Source organism: Hyperolius riggenbachi, chromosome 1, assembly GCF_040937935.1.
Source record: "Hyperolius riggenbachi isolate aHypRig1 chromosome 1, aHypRig1.pri, whole genome shotgun sequence".
NCBI classification, from domain to species: Eukaryota; Metazoa; Chordata; class Amphibia; order Anura; family Hyperoliidae; genus Hyperolius; species Hyperolius riggenbachi.
Genome location: NC_090646.1, coordinates 93,838,925 through 93,854,244, shown reverse-complemented (window position 1 = coordinate 93,854,244; position 15,320 = coordinate 93,838,925). Strand labels below are relative to the sequence as shown.

At 44.4% G+C, this 15,320-nt stretch overlaps 1 protein-coding gene across 1 annotated transcript in view; it reads right to left on the bottom strand.

Annotated features, from left to right (window-relative positions):
- LOC137563895 (nuclear body protein SP140-like protein) overlaps positions 1–15,320 on the bottom strand; it is a 61,890-nt gene that overhangs the window by 14,901 nt on the left and 31,669 nt on the right. The window contains exons 6-11 of the mRNA XM_068276960.1: positions 13,626–13,779; positions 10,939–11,099; positions 7,264–7,414; positions 5,197–5,241; positions 4,233–4,343; positions 326–457 (exon numbers count right to left, since the gene is read on the bottom strand). Of these exons, the coding sequence (XP_068133061.1) occupies positions 326–457; positions 4,233–4,343; positions 5,197–5,241; positions 7,264–7,414; positions 10,939–11,099; positions 13,626–13,779 (754 nt within the window). The remainder of the gene's footprint in view (positions 1–325; positions 458–4,232; positions 4,344–5,196; positions 5,242–7,263; positions 7,415–10,938; positions 11,100–13,625; positions 13,780–15,320) is intronic.

Below are 15,320 nucleotides of genomic sequence, written 5' to 3'. Positions count from 1 at the left end.
ACTTGAACTACTGTCCTTTTACTGGTGACTATTGTCTCATGGGCGGGACCACGGCTCCGTCATTGTGGCCAATCACTGCACTCGTTGAGTAGCAGTAACCTGTCCGGTGTCAGTGGGCGTTGTTCCTCCTTTGTTTGCATCTACACAAGAATGACATGATAGAAAGCAGACGCGACCAGACTCAGAAACAAAAACGTAAACCCCTGCATCTGGAATTTGATAATAAAAAAAACTGCAGAAATATAAACAAAACATTTTTCACCTTGGAAAAGTGATAGGTTAACTGAAACAACGTTGGGGTCATTAGACTGTAAAATGAACAAACCTTTAATCCATCCCCGTCCCCAGGCAGGGTCCCAGCATTCAATTTTAGGAATGTTTACTTTAATGTCTGTATGCCGCCTTTTTCCTAGCTTGTTCCGCGGTGAAACCTCGCCTGCTTTCTCTTTGTGGTATTCTGTAGAAGCAGGATATGAGCGATGATGTAAATGGAAACAGGAGTACAGCATTAACTAATTCAAAAAAATATATACAGTGATATCAAAACTACATAGAAGTATTAATAAATATAGAGAGATATTGGGAGCAGGGAATGATATTCTATCATGCTTCTCATCCATTAGGACCATTTTAGCAGAAGGGAAATAAAGTCAGAATCTGCAACAACACACCTGCAAGCAGTGGCACAGCTAAAAAGCCATGGGACCCCAATTTACATTTTACACAGTCCCCTATTCTCTCCCTCAGTGTGACAGAGAGGATAGCCAGTGGTGTAGCAATAGGGGACGCAGAGGTTGCGGCCACACCGGGTCCCTTGTACCACAGGAGCCTTTCCTCAACTGCAGTATAAGCTCTCCATTGGTTTCATACTGTTAAAGGTCAGGATACCTGAGGTGACATGATGAGATAGACATGGGTATGTACAGTGCCTAGCACACAAATAACTAGGCTTTTTTTTCTTTTTCTAGAGTTAAAGATCAGGTATGTAAGTGGCTGACTCAGTCCTGACTCAGACAGCAAGTGACTACAGTGTGACCCTCACTGATCAGAAATTCCAACTACAAAACACTTTCCTAGCAGAAAATGGCTTCTGAGCAGAAAAAAGATAATAAGGGTCAATAGCTCATAGATTTAAGCTCTGGCATACTTCAATTAATGTCTCATTGAGCAAAAACAATAAAACAGTTAAAACTTGAAAAGCAGATTTAAACATAAAATAAAAGTTTGAAATATCTTAAAAAGTAATTCTTAGGAGAAGGCAGATAGATACAATCGTTTACTTCATTCGTTTAACCACTTAAGGACCACGTGGTTTTTTAATGATCGGTGCTGCGCGGGCTCTCCAGCCCGCAGCACCGATCAGGTAAAAGGCAAGGCGATCAGACTTCCCCCCCCCCTTTTTCCCCACTAGGGGGATGTCCTGCAGGGGGGTCTGATCGCCGCCGGCTGCCTGTGATTTGCGGGGGGGGGGCTCCTCCGCAGCGATATTGTGTGCTCCCTCCCCTTACCTCGCTCTCCCTTCCCGTATGTCAGGCGCAGGACAGATAGCCGGATAGCATAGGCTTCAGCCTATCAAATGACGGCGATCCCCGGCGTCGTATTGATGTAAACAGTGGGGATTTCTTCCCCGCATGTTTACATTACGTGTGCGAGCCGCGATCGGCGGCTCGCACACTGTTCACGGAGACACCCTCCGTGAACTGACATGGAAAGGCCACTCGTTTCCATGCAAAACCACAAACGACCAGGCGCCGCCTATCGGCGTTAGCTGGTTGTTAAGTGGTTAATTTGCCTCGGTTGTCCTTTAATTATTACTTCTGTAAATGCTGTCCCCTCCTCTGCTTACATCTCACATACTGTGGTTGTCCTTGGCAGGTTTTGTTGCGCCATATGAATTGCTATGTATAGAATGCTTGGGGGAGCCCAGCGTAAAACTTGCACTGGGGCCCAAAGCATCTTAGCTACGCCACTGAAGATAGCTCAGTGTGACAGAGGTCTAAAAGCTTTCCATATAGATTTCCACCAAATGTTCCAAAACGATTTATTCCATTTTGAAAGGAATCTATTCCCACCAGATCAATTTTTAATACATTCCAGCAGGGAATCTATTGGAAATTGATTGAATCGCATTGTTGCACTGTTCAATGCGTTTCGATTGGACAGAACATTTAAAGGAATCTATTCTCATCCGAACCTATCAGATTGCCAGAGTCTATATAGGAATCAAATGGGAAATTGATGTGTATGGGCACCTTAAGTAAGGTGTGGGAACAGTGTGTTGATAATTACAGCGTTACAAAGAATCTATGGTAGTGACCATTAGCAACACAGCACTAGCACTTAACACTTAAAGAGAACCAGAGATGAAGCACCTTCTTGTATTCTACCTTATAAATCAGTGGGAACATGACAGTAAACACCCAATCTGCTCTTTGTTTCATTGTTCTCTGTTTAATCTGACTGTTATCACCTCTGATAAGAATCCCTGACTAAGCACTCAGTCTAGCTTTGCTACAGAAAGATTATAGCTGAGTCTGTCTTCTCTGGTGTCTTTTCAAGCCCAAGCCTGTCCCCTTGTGGCTCTGCTATAATGACTCAGCTATAATTATTCCCTGCAAAGCCCTGAATGCTCAGTCCGGGATTCTTATCACAGCTGGTAACAGACACTTTTAGCAGTGAGGATGAAACAGAGAGCATGGTAAGTGTTTTCTCTAATGTTCTTACTGATATATATGGTAAAATACACAAGGGTGCTTCGTCTCTGGTTCCCTTTAAAGGACAACTAAAAAGTTAACTAAAATTCTAAATGCCACATATATTTCCAGTAATTACTAGCAAATGGCAATACAAAGGCTTTTTTTCATCTTTTAATTTTTTTATGTGAAGAAAATGATACATTTGCATAGAACAGTTTTCACTGTGGGCATTACTATAGAGAACTGTGTCCAGCACAACCAGTATACAGAAACAGTCCTTACTGGCTGTAATCCTGTGACGTGACTGAAATGTCTTCATAATGGCAGAAAGCAGAGATTTAGCATCAATATAGTGTGTAAATAACTCATCAGCAGCAGTTCATGTGTCTATCTCTGCTCCACGCAGTTCTAAAGTAAACAGAGATTACAGCCAGGAAGAGATCATTCCGAATGGTGGGTGTAAGCATCCAAATACAGGAATAAATTAAGACTCCTTCTCTTCAGATCCTTTCTCGGTAGCTGAAAAATCTCTCACCTGTTCTCATATGATCTGTCAGAAAGCAGTGTGTGTGGGCAGGGCAGAAACAAACAGTAAGCCATTCCTCTGTGAATAGGGACAGGAAAGTGGCACCTACCTATCTACATGATACATTCTTGGTATTCCATGCTGACTTTTGTAGCAGAGACTTGGTACACAAGGCATTTCCTTCACACAGGCTGTGATAAGAAACTTCTGCAAAGCTTTCTATTGTTACTGGCTAAAAGCTCTATAGGTATGTGGGGTTTACAGAATGACACTTTCACCTGCCACTAGAATTGACTGATCTCTGCCAGCCTGCCTGTAGATGCAATAAAGTGCACAGGGAAGCAGAAACATCTTACAAATCCTCTGCGCACTTTACTATATATGTGTGTGTACAGAGTTCAAGCCACAACACAGGAAAAAACGCACAGAAGGAGTTGAAAATAATGTCTTCAAAAAGTGCTTCATTTTTACAATAATTATGTAGAAATTATTTAGTCAGTGTTTGCTCCTTCTAAACTCTTTCCTCTCCCTGATTTACAATCTGACATTTATTAAATGGTGACATATTTTTACAGCTGGCAGGTGATGTCAGTGGAAGGAGATGCTGCTTGCTTTTTTTTTTTTTTTGGCAGTTGGAAACAGCTGTAAACAGCTGTTATTTCCCACAATGCAACAAGGCTCCCACAGTGTGATGTCAGTACCTCAGTGCTGTGAGGTGCTGACATCACACCGTGGAAGGGGTTTGACTACAATATCAGCCATACAGAGCCCCCTGATGATCCGTTTGAGAAAAGGTAAAGATTACTCGTGGGAAAGGGGGTATCAGCTACTGATTGGGGTGAAGTTCAATTCTTGGTTACGGTTTCTCTTTAAGGACTGCGGCAATGGGCATTATATAACTTTTTTTTTTTTTTTCCTGGCAGGCCCTGTCACTTGCTGTGAAATAAAACTTTATAGCACAAGCCTCCAATATAATATCCTCTATAATGAATTCAGACAATCATACAAACCTCCAGATTCGATTTCTTCACTGACAAAATCCCAGTCCTCCGACAGCTCCATGTAGCTGACGGGCTTCATCCTACATTTTCTGATTTGAAGGGTCATTATATCTTCCATTTCTGTAATGTGGTGAAATAACGTGACAGGTTAGGAAAACCTCAGGAACTACACTCAGCAGTGATCATCAATAAATGCTGCATCTTCCAAAAGGGAGAAAAATAACTTTCTCTACGTCCACCAATATGGCTGTCCTTTACCGTTTAATGCTGGGAATACACGGCTCGATTCTGAGCTGATTAGATGGTTAGATAGATAATTTCCGACATGTGAATTGGAAAAAAATAAGAAAAACGAGCGGAAGTTAAAGAGAACCCGAGGTGTGTTTAAAGAATTTGATTTAAATACAGAGGCTGGATCTGCCTATACAGCCCAGCCTCTGTTGCTATCCCAAACCCCCCTAAGGTCCCCCTGCACTCTGCAATCCTTCATAAATCACAGCCATGCTGTGAGGCTGTGTTTACATCTGTAGTGTCAGTCTCAGCTGCTCCCCCGCCTCCTGCATAGCTCCGGTCCCTGCCCCCGTCCCTTCCCTCCAATCAGCAGGGAGGGATGGGATGCAGGCGGGGACTGGAGTTCTGCAGGAGGCGGGGAGAGCAGCAGACTGACACTATAGAGACAAACACAGCCAGCTCTGACAAGCTGTTTGTCAGCAGCGTGGCTGTGATTTATGAGGGATTGCAGAGTGCAGGGGGACCTTAGGGGGGTTTGGGATAGCAACAGAAGCTGGGCTGTATAGGCAGATCCAGCCTCTGTATGCAGATAATATTCTTCAAACCCACCTCGGGTTCTCTTGAAGAGAATCGAGTGGGAATCAAGCGGCAAAACGATCGGATGCAGAATCGAGCGCCAGAATCGACCGTGTATTCCCAGCATTAGTCAAGCGTTCCAAATTGCAAATGGCATGCAAATTACCTGAAGGGGTGGTGCACATATTCAACTTCAGGGTTTTTTTGAATCCTGAAAAATAAATCAAATTCTATTAAATGAAGTTGAAGTTAAACATGAAAATATTTAAGCAAATTTCTACTAAGATATCTATAATAATATGTTAGAAGCTTCACATAATTGGTCCCCAATCTTTAAAGCACATCTGAAGTAAGAGGAATAGGGAAGCTGAAATATTTATTTCCTTTTAAACAATACCAGTTACCTGGCTGTCCTGCTGATCCTCTGTCTCTATTGCTTTTAGCCATAGGCCCTGAACAAGCATGCAGCACATCAGGTGTTTCTGACATTATTGTCAGATATGACAATATTAGCTGCATGCTTGTCTCTGGTGTGATTCAGATACTACTTCAGCCAAATGGACCAGCAGGGCTGCCAGGAAACTGGCATTGTTTAAAAGTAAACAAATATGGCAGTCTCTATGGGCCAGTGCACACCAAAAACCTCTAGCAGATCTGCAAAACGCTAGAGGTTTTTGAAGCAGATTTTCAGAGCAATTCAAGGCATGTATAGAGAGATTTTCTAAATATGCTTAGTGTTTTTGGAGTGTTTTTGTGTATCAGATTTCATATATTGTTACAGTAAAAGCTGTTACTGAACAGCTACTGTAACAAAAACGCTTGGAAAACCGCTCTGATCTAGCGGTTTTCAGAGCGGTTTTCCACTTTCCTATACTGAACATTGACAAATGCCTCAGAAATCTAAAAAATGCTGCAGCCCCCGAGTTTGCATTTGTGGAAAAAACGAACCTCTCTCGTGTGCACCAGCCCATTGACATTACCCAAGCAGTTTTCAAACCACGGCCACAGTTCAAAGATTCTGCCTGTGGAGTGCGCTCCTGGCCGCAATGCATGCTGGGAGATACTTGTTGTATATGTAGTCCATACATCTCCCTGGCATGCATTGCAGCTGGGAGAAATCTTCAAAGACAAAATCTTTGAACTTTAGGTAGCGATGGCGAATCCCATAGGGAAGGGAGGAGGTTCATTGTATAAGAAAAGTGTGATAGGTGCTCAGTGTCCTGGCTTTCGGGACTGCGGTAGGTAAAATCTATGCCACATCTATACCTTTCTTGCTCTGCTGCAGCGCGGATACCGCAATCTCGAGCCAATTCCTGATGCCGCAGGCTCTGTTGTCAAGTGACAGCCATGTTTCCACCTATCAATGATCACATTACCAAGTGATCACTGTGAGCCAATCACAGTCATCACAGAACGGCCACATTAAACCAAGGCCCTGGTCCAGAGCCTTGCGGTCCGAAAAAATGTTAAGAATGCAGCTCTGCACATATCCAAAATATGTTTCAAGCCAGTTTATTATGTAGAACTGAGATCTTTCACAGAGTTTTATACAGTGCAGAGTTATATCATCAGCTGTCCCTTAGCTCATAATATATTCCTTATCACAGTCATAGTCTATGGGGGGAAGCAATATGTTTTTGGAATGTGGGAGGAAACCAGAGTACCCACACAAGCACAGGGAGAACATACAAACTCTGTACAGGTAGTTTAGTGGCCCAGATTCAGCGCTGCAAGGCAAAAAAAAGGTTATCCACTACACACAATTTTGCTGCCGCTGATTATCTCTCTGGTTACATCCCGAAATAAAGCCTTAAGCCGTATACACACATCCAATGTTGATTGGCCAATGACTAACCAATTTTACCACCTTCAAGTATTATGAGCGCTTACCTACACAATCTGTTTACGATATTCCAAATCTGTTGGCCATAATACTACATGAAAGTGGTAAAATTGACCAATGATCGGCTAATCAAAATTGTATGTGTGTACACACCCCAAAGCCTGGTACACACTTTCAATTACTATTGGCCAATCACTGACCAATTATACCACCGCTATGTAGCATGAGGATCACCAGATTCTGAATATTATGAGCAGGTTGTGCAGGGAAACCCTCATACTACATGGAGGTGGTAGAATTAGTCAGTGATTGGCCAGTCATAACTGAACGTGTATTCCAGGCTTTACACAGTTACCCGGTTCACCCACAGTGGTTACAGTAACTACCTACTTTTCAGGATGATCTTGAGGCCAGGGAATAGACTAAGGAAGAACTGCTGAAACGCATAATGAAGGAATAAGTCTATCTCATCCTCCTCCTGAATCAGGCTCAGAATGTCACCTAATACTTCACTGGTTGCCCTCTTGTCAGCTTGGAACTTCTGTCAAATAAAAATCACATCAGAGAAATCAAATGAAAACATTCAGCTCAAAAGAAGATCAGGATTTATTGGTCTAATTTAGTGAGACAGGTGCAAAGCTCCTCCCCCAAAAAACTGGACTTGTGCTTCATTACACAGCGGAAACTCGATTGGGCTGCTCTCGAGCTGTTTGTTTAGAGGATGGTTGATTTCCAATCTAAGTAGAAATCGTGTAAGATACAACAGGAAGTGAGAAGTACCCAGACAGCTCATGATGACCCAGAGCCACCTGGAGCGTACGTGTGAACTCGCCCCCTTGGGCAGGGGCGTATCAGGGTAATATAGCGCCTATGGCAAACACTGAAATTGCCCCCCCCCCCGCATGATACGAGTCCCCCCAGTATAAGTCGCACCCACAGTATAAGTAACCAGAGCTAGCACCCTAGTATAGGTAGGCAGAGGTAGTTAACTCAGTATATGTAGTTGGAGGTATCACTACAGTACAAGTAGCCTTCTTTAGCATATGTGGTGAGAGGTGTCTCCCCAGTATAAGTAGTCCCCCAGTATAGGTAATGAGAGGTGTCCCTCAGTATAATTACCCGCCCCCCCCCAGTATCCCTTCAGCAGTACAGGTAGTGAGACGCGTACCCCAATATTCAGTATAAGAGCAGGTACAAATGCCCGAGAGACATCTCTCGGTATTTTAGTGGGTCATGAGGGAGGAGGTGACAGCCATAGCGCCCCTGGTGCTGTGGTGCCCATGGCACAAGCCATGCCTGCACTCCTCTAGATACGCCTCTGCCCTTGGGCGCAGGATACAGCCGATATACGGCTTACCCTGCACCTGCACAAGTCCCGGCGGCGGTAATTACTATTCCCCCTCCAGGTCCACATAGGTAGTGGGGAGTGATGTAATTCGGCTGCCAGCTATTGCTGGCGGGCAAATTACAGTGTTTTAAAAGTGACTTCAGCTCCGTCTTCTGACATTGCCAAAGTTACTCACTGTGCACCGCTATAGCCGTAATTCCTATTACGGTCTATGTTGGTGCCGGCTGCGCCCAAATCTCCTGCGCTCCTGCATAGGCCGTGTTAACCACCTGGAAGCTCTCTATCAAAAAGCAAAGCTAAATCGAATTTTGCCTACTTAAAACAGAAGGTATTAGTGATAATCCAGCTTTAAATGAGCAACTGTGCTTTCCCATGATGCTTTACTCCTGAATATGCAAACCAACTCTTTATATCCCTGAAAGCCTGGCTGCACATCCAGATCAGCTGGGGTATAATGTACCTGTAGCCAATAAATGTTACATAGCCACATCAACCCAACATGCAGACAGCTTGTTTTGGACAGGCTCAATATACACCAGTAGTTTAGAATGTGCAGCCTTTCTTTCAGGGGTATAAAGAGATTATTTGCATTTTATGACAGCCCCAGTCCCTTTTAGTCTATGTATGTTCAGGGTTGCTCGTAGCAACCATGAAAAGTGCAATTGGTTGCCATGAGCAACAACCCCAGTTGTGCAATCTCTTCATATGTCTTGGAAAACCAGCGCTGTATGGTGCTTAAAGGGACCCTGAGCAGTACACAGAATAAAAAAAATCACTTACCTGGGGCTTCCTCCAGCCCACCATAGGCCACGAGATCCCCCCGGCGTCCTCCTGGTTCTTTTCCGTGTCCCTCCGGTGGCTCCCATTACTGGCGATACCTGGGCCAGGTGTCGGGCCTGCTCTTCCGGGATCTTGACACATGGGGCTTGATTCACAAAGCGGTGCTAACTGTTAGCACGCCTATGAAAACCCCCTTAGCACGTCTAAACAAGCTTTTCGCGCATAAAACTTTATGCGCGTAAAACTTTACGCGCGTACTGCACAGAGCGCAGGGCACTCCGCACGAAGTGCCCATTAAAGCCTACGGGACTTAGCGCGCGTAAAACTTTGCGCGCATAAAACTACTTAGCACTCTGGTTAGCGCGTCTAAAGACTTTAGACGTGCTAAGTAGGTTAGCACCGCTTTGTGAATCAAGCCCATGGTGTCTTTGTGACAGTCCTGCACATGCGCGGTTTAGAATTAGAAAAACACGCATGCGCAGGACTGTCGCGCCGGCCGCCGTGAAGCACATATATAAGTAGATAAATACTTGATCTACTTATATAACATATGTATTGCACTGTCCACATTTTGATTTTAGTGATTTTTCTACAGTAAAAAAAAAAGAGAAAATCCTTCTTAGCGTTTCCCATTTTAATTGTGGCTATTTTGAAGCCAATCCTGATTTCATTTTCTCCATTACTCTCCTCTGCCTGCTTTGCCCGCCCTTCACTATAGAAAGTGCATTGTCTCAGCATGAGAAATATTGCCCAATCAGAGAGGAACAGAGGTGTGGGAGGGGAAAACAGGAGGGAAAGAGGCTTCAGCCAATCAGACTGCATTAGTTAAGTCTGAGGGGAAGTAGAGAAGCAAAAAAGGACAACCCAGCATGCCTTGCAACTTCCTTTTTGTGTATGAAATTTTGTGTGTACCAAATAAGAATCAGGTAAACTGGGGAATGATAATTTATCAACAAGAAAAGTAATAGTGATTATAACTTTTGGATTGCCTGGTCCAGAATCAGAATCAGAATCTTTTATTTCCCCAAGTGCAACAGACATTGTACCCAGAATTATTTTTTGCACATTTAGGGTCGGTGATGATACAGTAGAATATACAGTAGAATAAACATTACATACATAGAGTAGGCATATGTATAGTGTGGACGGATCTATTGGGGGCTATCCGAGTGCTGTGTGAGCGGAGCTGCCCCACGCATTTGTGTCATTCTGGCCATAAAGCGTCCCAGAAGTCCGTAGGTAACAGCATGCAGAATATCAAGTCGATCTAAACAGCAGGAGTTATTTTTTTTTAACTATTTACCCTTACTCTTCCTACTACTTTCTTTCTCTTATGTATCAGTCATTTTTTGTTTTTCTCTTTCTACATTTTGTGAAAGTGGTCCTTTAACCTTCCTGGCGGTATGATTCCCACGGCCTTGCGAAGGTTTTTTTAACCTTCTTTTTTTTCTTTTTAAGGGCATGTAACTAGCCTAGCGCTAGCTACATGCTTCCCCCCCTCCCTGCGGCGTCCCCTCGTACTGTCTGATCGCCGCCGGCGCGCTTGCCTATAAGGAAATCCCGTTCTGAACAGGATTTCCTTGAGGGCTTCCCCCGTCGCCATGGCAACGAACGGAGTGACGTCATCAATGTCGTGACATCACAGGGAGTCCCGATCCACCCCATAGCGTAGCCTGGCGGCGATGGCCAGGCTGCGCAAGGGGTATGCGGGGGGCCTGTATCGCGGCGGGTAGCGGCGGTGAGCGGCGGCAATCGGACCAAACACGCAGCTAGCAAAGTGCTAGCTGCGTGTTTGAAAAAAAAAAAAATGCAAATCTGCCCAGCAGGGCCTGAGACATCCTCCACAGCGGCTTACCCCGTGTCCAGCACGGGGTTACCGCTAAGGAGGTTAACTGTGATTTAGGAGGTAATAAAAATACAAAAATGGAAACACTTACCAGTAACTGAAGTTTGGACAGCAGCTGAATATCATACAGTCCGTGCAGAAATGGAAATCGCTGATCGATAGCACTACAGATTTCATGTTTATTTTCTTCATAGAAGTCTTCCAGATAATCCGCATGATTTTCCAGCTGGTCAAGCAGCTCCTGAGAAGACCCTGTGCAAAGATAGCAGACAAGGGTGTGACTCTCTCCACAGGGAACCTACTGGTCTTCAGGCACATCAATGTCAATATTTTGGGGAGTGAAAGTAATTTAATCATCTATAATAATAATCTGAACATTTGTATATTGGTTTTCTCCTGTCAGACTCAAAGCACTCAAGAGTTGCAGCCACTGGGCCGCCCTGCAGTGTTAGGGAGTCTTGCCTTGACAAAATAGTTAAGGGTTTGGGTTTTTTTTTTTTACTTCTTGTGAGCCCAAAATAAATTATATTCAAACTCCTCACTAGTGCTTGAAATTGGATGAGGAGATTTGTTTTCTTGGCCAATTCTTGTGGGTTCCCCAAAAAAGCCACATACTTATACTGTTGATGGAGACCCAGTGTTTTTAGGGAGGGAAACTTGTCTCATTTTGCCAGTCTGGCACCCACCCAGTCCAGCACCCACCCATCTAGGGGGTAGGTGTGTGATTTGGCACTATGAACAATGTGAGCAGGGGCGTAGCAATAGGGGGTGCAGAGGTAGCGACCGCATCGGGGCCCTTGGGCCAAAGGGGCCCCGAAGGGCCCTCCCTCAATTACAGTATTAGCTCTCTTTTGGTCCTGTGATCATAATAATTACTTCTATAGATACGTTGAATAGTGGTAATCATAAATCACCTTCTCCCCATCCCCTTCTTGCACCTCAGACACTGTAGTTGCCATTGGCAGGTTTTGGTGCGCCGTATCAATTGTTATGTATAGAGTGCTTGGGGGGCCCCAATGTAAAACTTGCATCGGGGCCTGCAGCTCCTTAGCTACGCCACTGAATGTGAGACATTGCGGGAGTGAGCAAACAAAGCGAGTGCAGCAAGCAACTCCAGGAAAATATTCACATCCATTTTAGTTTGTGTGGAAAAACATTTGAACCTCTTTAGTTTTATTTTCAGCGTCCCATTTTTGGGTATTTCCCTAAGTTTTGAAAGCTTGCAAAGGAATCTTGTACAGTTAGTCAATAAAGGTATCACCTAAACAACTTTTGTGGTTATGTCTTCGGGTTCTCTCCATGACTAATACCAGACCACACGCAACTGGCAACTTCCTGTTCTGGCAGAAAATGTATTAATATTTCCGACAGATACAGCAACAGTACAGCAAAGGAAGAAAAATATTCCCAGTAGGGACAAGAACAGCTCAAGCATGGTCTTCCAGGGCACCTCTGATAAATGTGCATTTATACATACAATAACTGTTACTGTAGCAATTGGGACTCAATCCTTCAGGCTACAGCTTGGGGCCCGAGCTCTGCACATACATATCACTAAGCTATAGCTGAGCAACGCGTACTGTTGCTATGAAGAGGAGGAAAAGAGAAGACAGCATGATGGATCATTAAACATTGTAGCGGGGCAGCAGTATAAACGCTAGATTCTCAGCTGAAAGGGCTCCAAAGGGCCACCTCTGCCAGGCTTAATCTAGTGCTAAGGGATCTTTTACACTGCCCCGTTGTGCTTGCGTTTTGCATTCCCAAAATGCAAGGACACAGAAATCAATATAGAAATCACGGACAGCATTTTAAACTAAAACGTTGCGGTTGCGCTGCAATTTTTCACGATCAGAATTGTCAAGCATGTTGCACTTTGTTGCTCAAACTAAATGCAATTGCTGAGAAATCGCATTGCAATCACCCAAAATGCAATCGCATGGCAAAAAGTCAAAAGCAAACCCATTATATTTGCATTTTGTGGTGAACAGGCGCCATTAAGGCAGCTTCAGGCCTCATTTACACTGTGTTTGCACCTTGTTAGCGCTTTCCCATCAATGCATAGGGATTCCCATCAATCAATTCACTGTACATGAATTTTTGCCTGCACCACAGGACAAGTAAGTGAAAAGTGTGCAGAATGAACAGAACATGTAAACAATGTAAATTTAGTATTTGTTACTTTTTAGAAGATTATTAAATGTGAATAACGTGATTCTCAGGGGAGGCGGTCCTTATCAGCCAAGTTTCATCTGGCGTATGTACTGAGCTTTAACTGTCTGTGAGCTCCTGTGTATGCTTGTGTAGCTGTGGGCATGCACTTCTGTGGTGTCCAGGTGTGTGCTTCAGTTACAGCAGGGGTCCCCAAACTTTTTGGATAGAGGGCCAGGTCAACATATTTCAGACTGCTGGAGGGCCGGAGTATACATAAAATGATGTCTTTGTGGGCCAGACAGTGAAGCATACCCAGGTGACAACCTGAAGTCCAATTGGACAGCAGTGTCACCTGATGTGGAATTTGATTGGAAACCAGCGAATTACTGCTTTCTGGCTTCCATGTGGATGGGTGGTGCCAGCACTGCTATTCTATATGTGGACCACCAATATTTATTTAAAGATGTAGCTGACCGCATCTATAAGTAATACATTTTGTGTGTAGGGGGCTGGTAAAAAAGCCTCAGGGGGCCTTAGTTTGAGGACCACTGAGTTACAGTGATGCTGATGTGTCACCTAATGGAAAGCCGCCCAGATGAGTACTCGTGTATGTAAACCAGAACTTACCTTGTAATATGATCTTTAGGCCAGGATACAGATTCTGGTAGCAGTGCTGGAATATGTACTGAAAGATAATACTTATCTTCATGTCCTTCTTCTCAATCAGAGACAGACAATCATATATGACCCGACTGACCGGCCTGTCATCTGCCTGGAATCTCTGCAGGTTGAACCAGATTGTATTATTTTCTGTCAGGCAGCTACTAAGCATCCGTTATTATAAACCCACCACACAACAGCCAATAGAAATTGAGCTTACAAGAAATAAACGCACCACTGGAGGCTCAGGAAAAATATCGCTAGATCCAGAGATGAAGGCAGCAGGGGCGTAACTACAAATTATGGGGCCTCCCAGCAAAACTTTGATAGGGCCCCCCAATGTTCCCCCCCTTTCCCTCGCCTACCCCTGGTGACCTCCCGGCCTGGGGGTCCACCTTGCAAAAGCCATAAAACAAGTTTGAATATCAGAATCTTCACACCCATAACATGTGTAGCCCCAAAACACCAGATCTGAAGGATGGACCCCTTTATCAGAGGGAGTGAAGTAATAATTGGGGCCCCCTTACAGCCCAGGGCCCCCTTGCAGTCACAGGGGCTTCTCCCCTCTAGTTAAAGAGACTCTGTAACAAAAAAAAAAAGTTCCCCCGGGGGGTACTCGCCTCGGGAGGGGGAAGCCTCAGAGTCCCAATGAGGCTTCCCCCTCTGCTGTAGCTGCAGGCAGTCCAGCGCTGGCCCCCCCAGAAGCGACCTGCAATCCTGGCTCGACAAGCCTGACAAGGCTTATAATATTTACCTTCCTGGCTCCAGCGGGGGCGCTGTTGCAGCTCTCCGCACAGAGATAGGCGGAAATAGCCAATCTCCGTCGGGTCTGCTCTACTGCGCAGGTGCAGGAGACTTGCGCCTGCGCAGTAGAGCGGCCCGACAGCGATCGGCTATTTCCGCCTATTTCCGAGCGAAGAGCGGATACTGCGCCTGCGCTGGAGCCAGGAAGGTAAATATTTACATCTCCGCCATTCCGGGAGCTTTTTCACCGCCGCCATGGGACACAGGAGGACAGGGGAAGCCCCGATAGAATCCGGAGGCTTCCCTCACCTCAGGTGAGTACCCCCTAGTGGAACTTTTTCTCGTTACAGATTTTCTTTGAGCCCCTGGAAGGCAGTTTAATTCAAAGTAGAGTAAAAGTGATCTGAGGTTTTACGAGCAGCTCTGTTGGTCAATGAAACCACATATCATATTCAAATTATCTCAACCAACTGATTGTGTTTGAATAAAGGAATTCAATAAAGACTGGACCCTTTTATCAAAAGTTCCACTGAACAATCACAATTAGAGTATATGTGTGTATGGACCTATGAATTTACCATTAGCAGAAATATGAGATGATCATGGATGCAAAATTAGTTGCAATTTTTATTTAATTCATTTTTTTTTAAACTGACACAATCACATGCAGTGGCAAATACTGAGAAAACACTGTGGGAGGAGCCCTAAAATACTTATAGTCTAAAATACGAATATAAAATAGGAGTAGTTTGATATTACCTTCTTCAATGAAGGAGGTGAGCTCAAACTACTCCTATATTATATTCGTATTTTAAATTACTGTAATTTTTGGACTATAAGACTCACTTTTTCTCCCCCAAAAGTGGGGGAGAAAAGCCACTGCGTCTTATAGTCCAAATGCAGGGAGTTCCTGACTTG